The following is an 18,858-nucleotide window of genomic DNA, read 5'->3' as shown; positions in this document are numbered from 1 at the left end:
ATACAAACCTCTGCACTTCGGAGCCCGACACCTTGTTAGATTAGAGGAACAAACCCCCTTAGAAATTTATACCATAATCCATATTAAAAAATATGTGAAAAAAATTGTGCAATCCATAGCTTTTCAATGGAATATCATAACTCATCATTATGAGAAAATAGTTTGAAAGTATCTCCAAAATAGTACAAAAAAACCATGTACAATTCTGTCGGTCTATATCGCAGTTCTCTTTCTCTCTGCTAGAGGTTTCGTAAGTGATTGTAGAATACATAAAATGTATACATATAAATGTATGTATATATACATACATACATACGCACACATACCAACTGAATGCATACATGGGTAGATATGGACGAAAAAAATTATACAATAGCTACACAATATGTAGTTCCCACAAAAACAAAAATTACAATAGATAGTATACCTCACATTATCCAATAATTTGTGGGAAAATATAGCATGCTATGTCATATGTATTTTTATTTGTGAGGAAAGGTTAATGTTTCCTCCGAAGGGGAAAATGGTTCATATGAAGTTAACATAAAGTGAAGTTAAGGTCTTTTTGAGACTAAATGATAGGGTGTATGCATCTTCACGCTTGTACATACAATCCATTGTCCGGGCAAGATTTGTTGCCTTCTCTAGAAGCACCATTGAATGTTTTTTGAGGAGGCGTTCGTGGACTATGTCCATACATGCTTCCTCAATTATCACCTTGAGCTTCTCATTGGCTTCTACTACCGTGATACCATGCTCTATTGTGCAAGTTTGGACCGTGGATACCATATGGTCCGATCCTTGTTCGCGCTTCAAGAAGATAAAAACATCAACATTAATTAGATGAGGTTTCATCATGCATGCATGTATGAACACATATGGCATGTATATTGAGTTCTTTTTCTATATGGGGAGAGTTTATACCTCATGTGAAACCATGTCATTACCAATGCGCCCAACAATACATACACCTCTGATAAATTTTGGATAGAAAAAGGCCCACTCAAGATTATCCTTTGTTGTCACATCACCAAGTGAGATGAATACAAGGCTTATTATATGCATACAAGCACTGCTGGCCATTGAAAGTTGCAAATGCACCTCAACTGTAGTTGCTACATAGTGTTCATCGCGCCAATTGACTTCTGCATGATAGCATTTGACAACATCGATCATCTAAGCAACATGCAAGTTAAAGGTTAGATAACATATACAAATGCGTGGGGATTTTTAGATGTTAAGCTACTTTTATAGTTTTGGTAATGGGTAATGACACAAGAAGCATAAATAATTCCTTTTGAAACATAGTAATATTCATAGACAAATGCCCACTAAGATAGTTGGTGAGGGATAAAATACAATGTTTGGAAGGATGTTTGATATGGAAACAAAACCACAAACTAATGTTTCTTCGTACTATATATACTTTGTACCACAAGAAAGCTACTGTACAACATGTTATCTGTACATGTATGAACCCTAATATGTTTTGAAGGAATTTATATATGGATATAGGTTGGAGACATTCTAATGGGTAGTGAGTGTTTGCTGGTCTTTCTACCTTTCAGGTGTTCATAATAGATTAATGTGGAAGTGGAAATCTGGTGCATTTCCTAAGAATTCCTTTAGATAAGTAAGATCTTGCAACAGTGAGAGTATTTCTCTGGCTTGTGTGGAGCAAGATAATTCTTACGAAGGATACTTTGTTGCACATCAATGGAAATCTACAAATATTGTCAATTCTACACCGATGATGACACAAGTCCTTGAGGAATCTTATATCTAACACATAGATGCATTTCTATATTACTTGATACAAAATCCCTTAATCCCAAAGCTCAATGTCATGTTACTTGCTTCAACTAACTTAAGATAATCAATGAATGATCAACGAATAATACCTAAATTTGAAATCTTAACCAGTATATTTACTTATATACTACTATATATACTTTTCCCGTATACATCAAGTTTTGGGGCTAATTTAGTTCTTTGAGAAACATTTACCAATTTTTTGACGAATTCAGCATTCTTGTTTTCCTGACACTTCAAAACTTCCTCTATATCATTTGTGGTCTTAAGTATGTTGATGTATAGTGCCTTCAAGTATGCTGGTAATTGCTCCACAACATGTGCATCCCACCTGGATTTCAGTCAAATTCAAGTTTACTAGAAATGTAGATAAATCTATACACTATCAAAATGAATTTGGTTGCATCTAAATTAGGATGAGATATATCAATTATATTATCAAAACAAGAGGCAAATGAGGCACCACATTCTTCCACATATGCCAAATATATATTATCCATTAATTCTAATTAGAATGCCCGATGTTAAAAGATAAAAAGAATACACACAACATCTATCAGATCCAATCCAAAATTATTGACACGTACAAACCAGTCCATCCTGGGTACTTAGCGGGGCATATACAGAGTTATGTGCAACATCGATTTATCTAGTGCAAAGGAATCTTACCATTGGCATGTATAAACAAGCACTGGTGCGCGTCGGTCCTAAACAAACGTTTTTTACCCCTTTCCGCGATGGCATTTGGAACCGTCGCCAGGTGAGTGTGGGTGATAGGGGGGTCCTTCCCACACGACCCAGAAACCGTCAGGGATATGCCCTCCTGGCACACACGTTCGGCAAAATAAGGTCGTGTGCGACCGATGATCACTCAAATACGGAAATACGTACAGTAGAGCTAAAAATACAATTATACGGCGAAATTGTTTCCGGTCGCAAGTACATCCCACACAGTCAGTCCCCGCTATACGTTTATGTTCGTATGCACATCCCACACAGTCGCTCCAAAGAAAACGTTTCCGTTCACAGGTACATCACACACAATTTTTCCCGTTAAATCGTTTGCGTTATTGAATGTAGCACACACGGTCCGTAGAACAAACTGTGTGGCAAAGGCTGTCCATGACACATAGTTTTTATGTGGTAAACGTTTGCACAAGGTGGCCTAACGCAAACAGTTTTCAAGAGAAAGTCGTGTGTGATTGTTCATTGATCCAACACAGTTTATTCCTAGAAACTGTGTGCGTTGCCTGAGGTCATCGCCCATGGTATTTTTTAAACAACCGTTTGCAATATCAAAACCCAATTAGCAGGCTAATTCGCCATTAGCAGGCTAATTGACCTATTATTAATAATCCATTTATTAATCTAATTGACATTCATATTAAGCACACAATATATTTCATTTCAATATTAAGGAAGCAGAATTTCATAATTGAAATACATCAGAGTACAACATGATATAGCTTCAGCACTCAGCTACCCCATTACACAACTGCACCAGCAACAAGTTCCACATGCAACATGTAGAACCTTTCGAAATTAGCATCATAGATGGTATATAGAGAGATGCATCTCATCTGGAAAACTGCTGAAGCGGAAGGCGAATATTGAGCCTTCATTCATGTTGAAGGTCTTTGCAACTTTAGGCCAGTGCCTGTGGATGATTGACCATCCGTCCTTCGACCTCTTCAGGAACACTTCAATATTGAACCGTGGGTGTTGTATGAAAACCTTCCTTGCCTCCTGACCATAGTGGTGGTTTGAGAGGTAATCATCAGTGAACTGCTTTGGAAAGGCCTGAAAACAAGGATGTGCATAAATATCTTCTCTATATTGGAAATGGGGCAAAGGAATAAAAAAAGGCAAGGTATAATAGTTAGTACCATCTTGTAGTGAACTGATGTCTTCTTCATTGTGCAGACAAAGATCTTGTTGTTTTTTGTCGCTAATTTCTTTATCCTAACAATCTTTCTGAGTTTCTTGATTTGATTGATATTCATGGACAACTCATTTCCCCATATGCAAAAAGGGCCGAACAGTGGGTCAAAACCTCTGACAGCAGGACCTACATGTGCAAGACCAAATTGTTAAAAACCAAAATATTAGAATGGTTCATGCAATTGCACAATAATGTGCTATTAGACAACGGACCATGCACGTGCTAACCTCGATTGTAAACCTCAGTGCTTCCCATTGTTTCCCTGCAACACATATAATGTAGTTAGTCATCAGGTTAAGTAAGGGTTCGCATGCTATCAGTAAAATATGTTGATGAAAAATAAGCACATTGCAGATTCATCAGATTAATTGAAGCCACACGGAAAACTCATTTACCCAAACCAAGCATGATTAAGAACTAGGAAATATAGAACTTGTATATGTTTCTCATGTATTAAGTGTAGCCAAATTCGATTTATTCCTCACATGCACAACAATACAAAATTCTACCCATGACAATTGGACATCGCATTGCAGAATTGAACCAAGCAGTTAACTAAACACCATAACAAATGAACCAAACAATAACTGAGCACCACATTGCACAATATAACATTGAACCAAGCAGTTAACTAAACACCACAACAAATGAACCAAACATTAACTGAGCACCACATTGCACAATATAACATACTCCTAATAGAAGATCAGAGAGTTAACCAAACAGTTAACTACAGCCAATTGTAGCAATTGTATTTGTTTCTCATGTATTTACTACAGCCAAATTCAATTTATTCCTCACATGGTATACAATAACAGAATGCACCCACAATTCTGTAAAGATAAATTCGATTTATTTCTCACATGGAAGACAATACAAAATTGCAGCCTGAAGAATTGAACATCACATTTGCAGAATTGAACCAAACAGTTAAGTGAAGACGACAACTAATTAACAAAACAGTTAATAAGTGAGCACCACACTGCACGACATATAGAACATATACACTAGAGCAACAGATTGCATGATGAAATTAGACAGCACAATTCACTAGATTTTGTGAAGGAAAGGCAGGAGCAGCACACGCAACAGGTAAACCGAGCATGCTTAACCGGCGTAGCTAGCAATTGGCAAGGTGCTCCTCCAAGATCTGGGGGTTGGCACAAATGGCAGCCATCGCGACCTCATCCGCGCGTGCGGCCGCGATTTGCTTCTCCACTGCCAAATGCTCCTTGAGGTCCTGGCTATACTGCGTGCACCATGGCTTAGGCCGGCGCTTATTTGGTGGAGGGGTCGGTGATTTGGGTGGAAGTTGTCGCGCTCGCGCCGGCGGTTGGGGCATGTGGGATGTGGAAGGAGGAGGAGGATGGGGGTCGGGTGTGGATTACCTGCCTGGATAGAGGAGGCCGAGCAGCGTGAAGGAGGGTCGCCGGCGAGGAGGCGGCGGCGTTGCAAGCAAGGAGTGAAGGTTTCAACTTGGAAAGGAAGGCGGAAAGAGGGGAAATGTGGCTTTTGGTAATGGGGCGGGGAGGTAGATATTTCCGCGGAAGCCGAAAATTTGGAATCGCTTCAGCCAAAAAACTGGCGCGCAAAGTGTCATCAGACACAGTCCCTTATTCAGAACTGTGTATGATATGTGCACATCACAAACGATTCAGATAGCTTAACTCGTGTGTGATGAGTTTGAACGTCAAAAGTTTTGGTTCGAATTTCCATGGTTATAGTGGTCATCCACGTCATTGCATAATTTGGGTACACAAAGGAGACTACAGCACACCCACACTTCTTAATCGAGCAAGTTCAGCAATTAAACAGAGCTAGCTGACCTAAACATTACTCTAACAAATTAAAGACCGACGCTCTTAATTAAACAAAACATAGAGTACTGCTACGGCTGGTGCTCGTCGATCTCCGCCGCCGCCTCCATGTCCAGCTCGCGCCCGACGGTCTCCTGGGGAAGGGGCTCCATGGCATCCATCGCACCATACTCGGCAAGCATATCGCCATCCGCGTCCGCCATCTCTTTGGAAAAGGCCGCCACGAGCTGGGCTTGGGCGGACGCGATCTGGGCTTGGACGGGCTCCGTCGGCGCAAGGTATGCGGCGGAGGAACGGACGGCTGCTCGAACGCTCTCGGCGATTGCCAGCTCTTCAGCCATGGGTTGCCGACTGTTGTCGGAGAAGCTTCGTTCGATTTGTGCGGTGACTGCAAGGAGCTGGGCGTGGGCGGCCTCAACATGGTTGTGGGCGGCCTCCATCAGGGCTAAGGCCGCCACTGCAGAACGGACAGCTGCTGTGTCGCTCTCACGAGTTGCTATCCCCGAGGCAGATGTTGCTGCCGCCACCTGAGAAGCAACAGTGGCCGTTTGGGCTGCCTTTGCCGCCCGGTCGCAAATTGCGGCCGCGCTCATGCACCTTGTTAGCACACGCATGGCGGCTGCGGCCGCGCTCTCGCCGGAGTGGGCCACCGAAGTTGCCCTCACGACGCGGGCCCACGTGCCCATCTTTCACCGGCGACGATTGAACAGTGAAATGATATTTGGGGAGCGAGCTAGTGTGCTTGAGACGCCGGCTGTGGACTGTAGCCGACGCACCTTCTCGCGTAAGCCATAGGCATACTATACACCGGCGGTGCTCCAAGATATTTTGTACTACATCTCACACGGTTGCTGATAATAAACTGTGTGCGATCTACTTGATTTTTCATCTTGATTTGAATTACATAATGGGGTCACAGCGGAAATGGACGGTGTTTGAATTGCTAGACCTTTTATCTGGAGTGAACATGCAACTATATGTGTGTCGTAAAAGAATTGGAATTATTCAGGGTTTGTTTGAACATTTTATACATTAAATTGGTTTTCTAGCCATTTCAGGTGAACAATTCAAATTTGAACTACATGCACATGCTCCAGTGCATATAAATTGGTTGAAAAATCAAATCTGTGTCCTTGGGTGCATGCTTAGGTCCCATGCAAGAAATGGGAATGAATTTCAAATACCGGGGCACTGTTGATTGCCGGCAAAACATTGAGATGCCTGGTTTTTAAATTCTAGTAAATCCAAAACTCGTCTGAAATTCATGAAACTTGGCATGCTATCATGGAGCGGCATCAACATGCCGTGGTACAAATTTTCTCCCATTTGGGGCAGGTTTGGGTATATGCTTCTCACAAACCGGAGCTTCTCACAACAAGCATGATGGTTTTCGGTAGGGAACGTCCCACCTTTGTGGACGAAACGATATCCATTGCCTCTTGTTGCTTTCAATTTTTTTCTCGTGTCAACATAGAACAACAGGAGTGTTGTGTGATTTTTTGGGGTTCGTTTGGACATTTTTATGCATTAACTGAGTTTTCAATGCATTTTATGTGCATAATTCAAATTTGAACTACATGCACATGCTCCAGTGCATATAAATTGGTTGAAAAATCAAATATGTGTCCTTGGGTGCATGCTTAGGTCCCATGCAAGAAATGGGAATGAATTTCAAACACCGGGGCACCGTTGATTGCCGGCAAAACATTGAGATGCCTGGTTTTTAAATTCTAGTAAATCCAAAACTCGTCTAAAATTCATGAATCTTGGCATGCTATCATGGAGCGGCATCAACATGCCGTGGTACAAATTTTGTCCCATTTGGGGCAGGTTTGGGTATATGCTTCTCACAAACCAGAGCTTCTCACAACAAGCATGATGGTTTTTGGTAGGGAACGTCCCACCTTTGTGGACGAAACGATATCCATTGCCTCTTATTGCTTTCAATTTTTTTCTCGTGTCAACATAGAACAACAGGAGTGTTGTGATATTTTTTGTGATTTTTCGGGGTTCGTTTGGACATTTATATGCATTAACTGAGTTTTCAATGCCTTTTATGTGCATAATTCAAATTTGAACTACATGCACATGCTCCAGTGCATATAAATTGGTTGAAAAATCAAATATGTGTCCTTGGGTGCATGCTTAGGTCCCATGCAAGAAATGGGAATGGATTTCAAACACTGGGGCACCATTGATTTTTTTAGGGTCAACGACAGTGGGAGAGGCTCCCACTGACTTTTGTATTACTCACAAAGAAACTAGTTACATCATTGTTACAATTGGGTTTTGTGGCCCCCCGGCCAAAGCTCCTATGAGGCTACGAGTGCAAGGATTACAATTGTTCTATGTATGTGTCTAGGAAAGGACGCAATTCCTCCCTACAACTGTGAACCAACAGGGTCAAAAGCTCTTTGAATCTAGCCAGCCATGAACCAAAAGAGTGTGGAATCCCTCTGAAGTGTTGATTATTTCTCTCCTTCCACAAGCTCCATGCAGCCATCAAGAAGATGTCCATAAACAGTGGTCGCTGCTAGTGTTCTCTGCCAGCGTGCAGCAAAGCGAGCCTGTTCCCAGTGCTTGGCCAAAGCATCCCAACCTTATCCCAGCACTGTTTGCTGAACGGGCAAGTGAAGAAGAGGTGTTCCGCCATTTCCTCAGGGGGTTCTGGCAAAGCATGCAAGTGTAGGTGTTGCCCGCCACGACGAAGTGCCTGCGTCTCAGCATGTTCCTAGTGTTAAGACGATCAACAAACAACAGCCAGCCAAACATTTTGAATTTGATCGGGCTTTTAGCCTTCCATAGCTAGCGGAAGGCATCATCAGCAACTGTATCTCTGAAGCAGTGATCGTAATATCGCTTGGAGGAGAAAGCCCCACCAAGGTTGCATTCCCAGGCATCAGTGCACCCCCCGTCAAGAAGCACATGCATCGTTCCTTGCTGGATTTCTCTAACTTCCTCTCGAGCTTGTGTGCACAGTGGCGGGTGGAAGATCAAGCTGGGATCCGTAGCAGTGATGATTTTTGCAACCGGCTCATCTTCATTTATGCAAAAAGAGAAACCCCTGGGGTAAATCTCCATTAATGGGGTGTCACCATGACGTCCCCTGGGTGACTATGGTCTGGGATACTTACTACACGGATAAAGTACCGCATGCGATGGACCCCGTTGGCTCTTTCTGGTGGCGTGATGTAATGCAGCTCAGTGATGTTTTCCGTGGGGCACCATTGATTGTCAGCAAAACATTGAGATGCCTGATTTTTAAATTCTAGTAAATCCAAAACTCGTCTGAAATTCATGAAACTTGGCATGCTATCATGGAGCGGCATCAACATGCCCTGGTACAAATTTTGTCCCATTTGGAGCAGGTTTGGGTATATGCTTCTCACAAACCGGAGCTTCTCACAACAAGCATGATGGTTTTCGGTAGGGAACGTCCCACCTTTGTGGACGAAACGACATCCATTGCCTCTTATTGCTTTCAATTTTTTTCTCGTGTCAACATAGAACAACAGGAGTGTTGTGTGATTTTTTGTGATTTTTCGGGGTTCGTTTGGACATTTTTATGCATTAACTGAGTTTTCAATGCATTTTATGTGCATAATTCAAATTTGAACTACATGCACATGCTCCAGTGCATATAAATTGGTTGAAAAATCAAATCTGTGTCCTTGGGTGCATGCTTAGGTCCCATGCAAGAAATGTGAATGAATTTCAAACACCGGGGCACCGTTGATTGCCGGCAAAACATTCTGATGCCTGGTTTTTAAATTCTAGTAAATCCAAAACTAGTCTGAAATTCATGAAACTTGGCATGCTATCATGGAGCGGCATCAACATGCCCTGGTACAAATTTTGTCCCATTTGGGGCAGGTTTGGGTATATGCTTCTCACAAACCGGAGCTTCTCACAACAAGCATGATGGTTTTCGGTAGGGAACGTCCCACCTTTGGGGACGAAACGATATCCATTGCCTCTTATTGCTTTCAAATTTTTTTTCTCGTGTCAACATAGAACAACAGGAGTGTTGTGTGATTTTATGTGATTTTTCGGGGTTCATTTGGACATCTTTATGCATTAACTGAGTTTTCAATGCATTTTATGTGCATAATTCAAATTTGAACTACATGCACATGCTCCAGTGCATATACATTGGTTTAAAAATCAAATATGTGTCCTTGGGTGCATGCTTAGGTCCCATGCAAGAAATGGGAATGAATTTCAAACACCAGGGCACCGTTGATTGCCGGCAAAACATTGAGATGCTTGATTTTTAAATTCTAGTAAATCCAAAATTCTGTTAACCATTCACGTGAAGCCACGTGTCTTGGTTTTCATGGCTGTAGGAGGTGCCGTGCGGACAGCTTCTTGACCTTGACTGAACGGGAGGCGTGCGAGCGCCGTCCGGTGCGCAGGCTGACCGAGAGGCGTGCAAGCTGTCCTTGAGTGCGCAGGCTCGCTGGGAAGCATGCGAGCTGTACGCTGCGTAGGCTCACTGGGAAGCGAGCCCTTTGACTTCCATGGCCGCCCGCCTTGCTCGCATCCTGTCTATTAATGGCGCCCAAGCCGCAGTTTAATTCGCTTTTTAAATATAAAACACTCATCGCAAACGTTTTAGTTAGAACACCCGTATGCAAACCGACAGCTTCCCCAGGAAGCCAAGAGAAAATGTGTCGAGCAGGATTTCTGCAACTCTTGATCGCAAACGTTTTAGATAGAACACATGTATGGAAACTGAGAGCAGCGCAAGATTTGTGCATCCCTTCAACACAAACGGTTGTTTTGGATGACCCGTGTGCAACCACGTACAAACAATTTGGTAAGATTTGTCAATCCTTGTAACACTGCGTTTTGTCAAAATATGAAGCTAAAAATCACTAGCAGTATCTAATTTTTGCAACTAAAATTCAGTAATTAAGCATAGATTTCATTTATAGATTAAGCAGTCGTTCTTAATTTATACAAACAGTTCAACTCGACAACTGAACCGACCAAAATTTTCCCCAATTGTTGCCAACCACGTACTGAAATAGCTAGTTCAACTATATATACTAGCTAATTTTAAGTACGTTGTACAGTTCCACCACATCTATGTTTAGATGAACTGAACAAAATAGCCTCTAAATACTACTACTACTCCGGAGGGGCTTTGTACTACTTCCGGCTCCCTCTCCTCTGCCGAGCGCACTCAGTAAGAGGTGGAGGAGGAGGAGCCTAGCGACAAGCTGGGCAACCGCAATGCGGTGCCTGCCGCTAATGCAGCTTCAGCGACGCTCGCCTCGAACGCCCTCTGCCTCTCCAGACGACCCCTCTCGAAGCGGTGGTTCTCCTCGTAGATCTCCTGATTCCTCGCCTCTTAGGCGGCGTGTGCCGCTGCCACTGCGGCCGTAAGGCTCATTGCGTGCTCGACGAGGCGCTCCTCCTCCTCCCGCAGGAACTCGGTGTAGCGCGCAAGGTCGCTGTCGCACGTGCGGGCATCCACCTCCGCCTCCCGCCTTCGGGCAGCGGTGGCGGAGCGGTGATGACCCCGGCGGTCGACGGTGGGCTGGCGGCCACGGCGGCTGACGACGGGGTGGCGGCCACGACCACCACTTCCCGCCTTCGGGCCGCGGTGGCGGAGCGGGTGATGGCTACAGTGGCCGGCAGTGGGGTGGCGGCCACGACGGCCATCTCCCGGCTTCGGGCCACAGCGGCGGAGCGGGCGACGGCCCTGGCTTTCGACGGTGGTGTGGCGGCAACGGCGGCCGGCAACAGCTGCCGACGGGCACCGGCGGCGGAGCGTGTGGTGGGTGTTCCGCGCACACCCAACAGGGACGCCACGCGCACTACACTACGCCGGGGACTGCGCTGCCGCCGCGGTGTAGCCTCCCAGCTGGAGCTGTCCTCTGATGACGGCGGAGTGACTGAGCGACGATGAAGGATCGGTGCCATTGGCGAATGTGGGAGAAGCAGACGAGATAAGCTACAGGGATGGAGGGGAAAATGCGACGCAGGACTCGCCGGCCGTGAGGGTTTTTATAGCAGGCCGGTAAGCATTGGGATTTTGGGGGATTTCACAGAGTCGGGCGGGAAGCTTGCGCGGGAACCTGCGAGGTTGAGCGGGAACGGGCTCACCGACGATTCATTGGCGCCACCGTTTGGCAAAAAGAACGCCCCCACGCGTTGCGCAAGCTTGCGCTGTAAGCCGTCTGCGGCTGTGGGGTGACAAAACATGCGAGAGGAGGACGAAAGGCCACGTACACACACGGTTAATAAAAAACGTCTGCGATTTAATTACCTACTATACCACCGTCCTGGTTTATAAGTATGATTTAACTAATAAAATACGAATTCATGTCGCCAAAGATTATATAATTGGATTTGTATTTGAACATAGTTTCCAATTATATAATTTTTAAAACATGCATTATTATTTTGTTGGTTAAATTTGAGGGAAAAGTATGGAACGGAATATAAATGAGACTATAGACTAGACGGAGGTGGTACCACACGGCCGCTCTCTATGCAGCGACGCAACTGTCGGCCGGCTTGTAGGCGACCATTTGTTGCGTGTTCAACTGCTCCATGCGTGTGGTTGCTTGCGGTTCAGGAGGCCGCGGCGCGCTCTGCTCTCGCGTCCCTCCGGGTGCTCTGCCCTCGTCCCTCCACGCGCGCTGCCAGTGTTTTGGGCCGGCGCATGATCACGCACATTCGTGTGCAAGCGGTTGCGCCGGGCGCGGCGCGACGATGCAGTTACCCGCTGCAAAAACTGCCATGCGGATGCACCGAGAATCCACGCCGCCCGGCCCCCTTTTATTCCTGCGGCCATTTACCTTCATCTCTCGTCTCACACGTCACAATAAGCACACCCGCGAGGACACATACAGAGAGGACATCCAGCGGTTCCACTGGCGCTCCCCGTGGCTCCAATGGCGCTCCCAGCGGCTGACAACGACAATGGCGGGCAGTTCACCACGCATCACGTAGTGGACACCCATGTGAGGGGGAAGGCCCTCTCAGTAGTGTACACGAATGATCCGGTCTCGGTGGAGAGCTCCATCCAAACTATGGAGCAGTTCCTTGCCGAGGACAAGTACCGAGTGGTCGGCTTCAACCTCGAGTACACCATCGGTTGTGCCGGGCACGATCAGAAGGTTGTCGTCGCCCAATTGTGCGTGCGACATGGCGTCCTCGTCTACCACTTCCACCTTGCCACAAGGCCTTGCGAGCGTTTCTCCAGGTTTATCAAGAGGTCCGACTACAGTTTCGCTACGGTGGACACCACCAACGATCTAAAAGCGCTCAAGGTTTCGGACTTGAAATGCCCGAATCTTGTCAACATCCAGCACCACTACAAGGTCTGGGGCACCGACAAAAGCAAACTGAACTCCCTGGTTGACCTCGCCTCGGCCATCATCGACCCCTACTACGCGAAGATGAAGCAAGAGAGCAATAAGGACAAGAACACCTGGCACAATGTGTGGCATAAGAGACTGGATGAACAACATGTCAAGTACGCGGCCATGGATGCGTACACAAGCTGCGAGATGTACAGGAGGATCGTTGACATGAGGAACTGTCTTCTTCCTGACCCAAACGAGGGATCGAGCCACATAGCAGTGGCGGGAGCGTCACAAGAAGTAGATGACTAAACGATCGTTTCTCCTACTTTAGAATGCATGCAATTGTTTATTGAGGTGTGTGCGAATGATCTGTATAGTCACTTATATAATTGGATGTTTATTTCAGTTATATATATATATATATATGTTATTCTACTGTAGACAGAGCAATTCACATGGCTTATTAGCAGCAATCGTCTGTGTTATTATTGGTCTTCGCACATATTTCAGATTACAGACCTATTTGCCGCGTATCACACACATCTTGTTCAGTTGAACCGTTTCCATTGTTTTGCCTAATCACACACAGTTCATCCCAGTGAACCATATGCTGTATATCGCACACGCCTTCATCTGGCTGCCCGTTTCTTTTCTGCCTCCTCATCACAAATAGTTCATTGAGCTGAACCGTATGCCCTGCATCGCACACGCAACTAAATTCTGAACCGTGTTTGATGCATCTGTCATCGCAAACGTTTTGCACCTTTTTGATGGTTTTTTACACCACCATTTGTGATTATGGCATCGCACACAGTTTGGTCGAAGGGTCTCTAATTGTAGTGTCGTGTTTGGACCATCCTGCAATAGTGAAGTGTAACATGTGCATTTACTGAACCAGATGTAGGAAATATAAAAAATAGGCCACGCAGAGACATGTACAAACCAACTAGACACAACACGCATACAGTTAATAGAAGGTACTCAGAACGACATACGTAAGGCACACTTTGCAGATAGAGAACCAACTAATGCACACATGTATGGGTTGGTTCGTGTACGTGCACATATATGCATACATGCAAATGGACTAACTGAATTTTGCTTTAGCTAGAGAATTAACAAACATGTTGGATATCAGTCCGTCCTAAATAATGAAGGCAAACTATTTTTTATTAAGCTAAAATCAATTCATTCCATCATATTTGAACATGTTGATTGCAGTGTGACTCGATATTGTGCGATAAGAGATGAGTGTTTCCATATTATCTCGCAACCATCACGCTCGTGTCACGAGCGAGGGTGGGCGGTGAAAAAAACAGTTATGCAAATTGTGTAGTTGGTGAATCCTATATACATAAATAGTTGGTCCCCACTAACTCTATTCCTCTATTCCACTCAATAGACAACTATACCAACTTACCATGCCATCACACATGGAATACCTAAATTAACAGGCACCATTCATTCTACTAATATTTAATAAACATATGAAAACCATGTAACATTCAAATATAATAAAGCATGCATATGTATTATAGTTTCAATGAATGTCATGTTATTTTCTAATACAACCAAAAGAAAAAAAGCAAACAATTTCTACACCAAAGGGCGATGCATCATCTCTAGTTTAATTAAGTTTTAGACCAAAACATTAAGATGATTATTAGATGGATTACTTATGCACCTTCTTATCTTACACAACCACTTTATGATATGGTGTTACTTTGATGCATTACATTTTATCGAAGCAATGCAAAAGAGTTTTATTTTTAAATAGTATTTTTTAAAATTGAAAAAAATAAGAAGTAATTGTTCAAAACTAGCACGCTACATGGAAAACCCTTGACAAAACTAAACATGGACTCACGACAATAAACTTGACTATACCACAAGTTGTTTACAAAATGATGTGATTTACAAATACATCTGTAGCTTATCATGTGCGGCATATAAGAAGTATTTATAGGTGTCATGCATTAGACTTGTGTCAAGCAGAAACCTAATGTGATATGTAGAAGAATGCATACCAACTTACATGTGTTCATTGTACGGTTGATGCCTATCTTGTCATGGGAATTCAAATAGTATATAAACAAATTTGGCCGAAGTATACTGATAAAGGATTCATCTTTCCAGAATATATGATTTTTCCATAGTTATTATTATTACACATTATTTTGGCAGAAATACTAGTAATCAACTGAAAGAGAACTATATATGATCTACATGATGCTAGCTATATAAGGTTGGTGAAATGATTGCAAGTAGGAGTCTTTTCTCTAACTACACTTTTCAAGGAATTTCATGTAGATTCTTTACCCTTTGTGAAATATAAGGAAAGACTATATGAAAAGAAATATAATAGGTTACTTACCTGTGCATGGCCGCAGTGAAGATGTTACTTTCTTCTGTGGTGCTATAATTATCATAGAGGTCACCAAGCAATGACATAAATAAGACTAGTTTTGTTAGCATTATACGTGAATAAGAATATTGCGGCTCGTAGAGAACTCCAAGTATCCAAAAATGAACCTCCACGATTCTATCTCGTGCAAATTGTGGATTTTCCTGTGATTTCAAGTCTTTCCACCAACTGCAAGTTAATAATTAAATACATATTAGCACTTGTTATACTATTTAAATAGTAACCATTTTGTTCAATTTTCTACTTATATTTTAGTTAGTATTCTTACATCGTAAGAGCTTTCAACTCCTCGCAATATAGAGTTTGCAAAATGTTGAAGTCAAACTTAGCAAATTCCAGTATGTCCTCATCTCGTGTGGCCTTCTTCTCATAAACTGCAATGTAACGTCTTGTTTCGACTCTCTCGACTCTCCTAAAATGCGGTGTTTCCAATGTACACAAGACCTCTTCTGCCAACCATGGTTCAAGATGCTCCACCATAGATTGTAGTCGATTCTTGGTGAAAGTCACAACATCATCAAGCATTTCTTCTCCACGAATCCTAAGATACGCCGCATTGTACAATGCCAACAACGAGTTCACATCATTGCTTGGAAAGTTTCCTTGGTCATCTTTGAACTTCAAAAATACATCTGCACAATCAATTAAATATTTCATATACCTTGGCTTATACACTATTTATCAAATATTAGTACATATTTGTGTATGAATTAATTGTTGTCGTCGTAATGAATAATACCAGGAGAGATGTTGTACCCATGCTTCCTTAACAAGTAGAACCGCATCGCTGTTACACATAGGTTGTCACCAAACACATTTTCTTCACTATGCATGCCATGAAGTAACTCTTCTATCTCCTGGCCATAGTGATAAGCCACACCGGTACGCTCCAATGTGTCCACAAGATCAATCTTCATAGCTAAATCAGAAGAACATCCGGCATCCAAGATGAACTTTCTCACTCGCTCGTTCTTGATACTTGCCATGTCCTTCATAGCCAAATACTACGAGATAGAGGAACTTATATTACGTTAAAAAATTTCAACAACTAGGGTTCAAGAGTGTTTCAAAATATTCTGAAAACATCAAAGCTTTAAATAGCATGCTATCCCATTTAAGGACAGCCTGATCGGAAGCTATGGAAAGGTATAGCAAAGGTAAGACCCATTTAACATTTTTGCTTAAATCATGAAAGAATGAAAATAATAATCATACAATCACACATGGATATTAAATAAATATACATATGTACTTAACAATTGACATGCATATCGCATCTACTTGATATCCAAATATAACAAACCAAAGCTTGGCATCCGGCCATAATAAAGGCATAGCAGCAAAGCATCTAGCCATAGCAAATTAAAGCGTGGTATAGCTTTGGTGTGGTACTAAACCGAAGCTGAATTTTAGCGCTAAATCATGCTATAGCCTACTATTAGCGACAAGATTCATTAATGCAAAACACACATGGCTTTAGCATGGTGCCTCTCTATACACTATAGCAGTGCTATTTAAACCTTTGGAAAACATCGACGATGTATTTGTAGTTGCAGAGACAAAACTTAAGGGGGCTTCTTTTTATTCAGAGAGGAAAACAATTTGATAATTACCTGAGATTGAGTACATGGGTTGTGGTTGAGGAAGAAGTCGCCCCAGGGGCTAGGGTGTAGGGTCGAGGCTTGCGTAGGTCAGCAATAACCTCGTGTGAGCTGTTAGTAGTGACGGTAACATGAGCCATATGATCAAATGGTGGGTATGGAATATGACTTGTGGTGTGGACCGTGGTGCTCTGTGGACTAAGATGCAAGAGTAATAAGTTTTGAAGCCAAAGCTTTGCTTTGCTTTGCTTGAACAAGTACAGTTACCGTACACTCTCTGTGGTCTATATGTGGTCTTATATATAGACGGAGAAATGACTCACAAGTACGTCCATTTGTAGATTAGCGTAGAGAACATACATTATTTTTTGGCAAAAATAAACAAATCATAGCAGCCTAGCTAACTAGATACTCATATGTTTCATGGAACATGCATGCATCCTAGCAACCTTCTCCAAATATAATTCAATGTCAAGTTCCATGGTACGTATCTGGATTAGGACTAGGTATGGATACACCCTCATCTAACGTAGAAGGGTGCGACTGAGTTCTCTAGAAATTTAATTGTGATTATCCTCACCAACGGCAATCATGTTAACCTATTATAATGTCCATATGACATACATTGTACATATACACTAAAGCGAGACTAACTAACCCAGTTGTTAGGATGCCAACTTTTTAGTACGCCGGCCGGCAACTAATAAAACAATTTTAAATTTCTTCTATTGTCTACTTATGCATATGATCAAACATATAAAAACATATATATGGCTAGCTAGGCGGCTAGCTACGGTCGCTGTTAGTGCGGCTATTGTGATACCAATTTGTTACTAAGACAACCAGAAACTAATAAAACATTTTCCAAAAGTTCTATTGTCAACTTATGCATCTGATCAAACAACATATGTATGGCTACCAAATGACATATATATGGCTACCTGGGTGGCTAGTTTAACGCCGGCGTCAGTGGGTTTGTTCGTTGCAAATTGCAAAATGGCAATGGTAACATATGAATACCAAACCCGGCTATTATGATGCAAAATTATTATTACGACAGCCGAGAACTAATAAAACAATTTTCCAACTTTTTTATTGTCAACTTATATATGGCTAGATAGGAGGATAGCTACCACTGCCGTCAGCACGGCTGCTATGATGCTAATTTACTAGATAGGAGGTTAGCTACGCCCGCCGTCCCATCAGTGCAGGTGCTATGATGCCAATTTACTAGATAGGAGGCTAGCTACCACTGTCGTCAGTACGGCTGCTATGATGCCAATTTATTACTACCGGCAGTCGGGAACTAATAAAAAATTCTCCAACCTTTTTATTGCTAACTTGTGCATCAAATCATATAACATATAGATGGCTAGCTGTGTGGCTAGCTACCACTGTCGTCGGTGAGTTTGTTTGTTGCAACTTGCAATGGTAACATGAGATTAAAAACTTGGGCCGTTACAATGCCAATTTATTATTGTGGCAGCCAAGAACTAATAAAATAATTTTCCAACTATTTTTATTGTCAACTTAGGCATCTTATCACATAACATATATGGCTAGAGAGGCGGCTAGCTACCGCTGGCATCAGAGGGTTTGTTCGTTGCAACTTTTAATGGTATAAAACCTTGCTTTTTAGAGAAGTATAATAAATCCTTGCATGAGTGCTCATATTATTATCTGAATTTGCTACAAATTTCTAGTGAAATTCTTTCAGTAGTATGGCATGCCTGTCAAATACGAGATGCATATAGTGACTTTGTCAATCTCAAGATTTTTCAGCTTAGTTTGTAAGAGGGGCTCATAGGGGTAGGGTATGCATTCCTTTATAGAGGTTAGTGTGTGTGCATGTATGTTAGTGTGTGCGATATGTTGTATGTTCTTACAAATAAGGATAAAATACGCAACTAATTCCACTTCTTGTGCAACAATGCTTTGA

General features: G+C 42.7%; 1 protein-coding gene across 1 annotated transcript; it reads right to left on the bottom strand.

The window, feature by feature from the left end:
- Positions 1 to 528: 528 nt before the first annotated feature.
- On the bottom strand, positions 529 to 17,014 carry LOC109732507 ((E)-beta-caryophyllene synthase-like). The gene is made up of 7 exons (XM_073497372.1): positions 16,932 to 17,014; positions 16,058 to 16,322; positions 15,587 to 15,950; positions 15,268 to 15,486; positions 2,008 to 2,143; positions 925 to 1,176; positions 529 to 810 (listed from the first exon to the last, which is right to left on the bottom strand). Exons 2-7 carry the CDS (start codon positions 16,311 to 16,313, stop codon positions 529 to 531), a joined length of 1,509 nt encoding a protein of 502 aa, XP_073353473.1. The 5' UTR covers positions 16,314 to 16,322; positions 16,932 to 17,014.
- Positions 17,015 to 18,858: the final 1,844 nt, after the last annotated feature.

Source organism: Aegilops tauschii, chromosome 4 (genome assembly GCF_002575655.3).
Source record: "Aegilops tauschii subsp. strangulata cultivar AL8/78 chromosome 4, Aet v6.0, whole genome shotgun sequence".
Taxonomy (NCBI): Eukaryota; Viridiplantae; Streptophyta; class Magnoliopsida; order Poales; family Poaceae; genus Aegilops; species Aegilops tauschii.
Note: the sequence above shows the minus strand (reverse complement) of the source record. Positions and strands in the feature narration are given on the sequence as shown.

Excerpts from the sequence above, each read along its gene's own strand:
- LOC109732507 (XM_073497372.1), bottom strand. The coding sequence starts at position 16,313 with ATGAAGGACATGGCAAGTATCAAGAACGAGCGAGTGAGAAAGTTCATC. Across the intron at positions 15,951-16,057 it reads TGGGTACAACATCTCTCCTG|ATGTATTTTTGAAGTTCAAA; the intron begins GTATTATTCATT and ends TTGATTGTGCAG. Across the intron at positions 811-924 it reads ATGACATGGTTTCACATGAG|CGCGAACAAGGATCGGACCA; the intron begins GTATAAACTCTC and ends ATCTTCTTGAAG.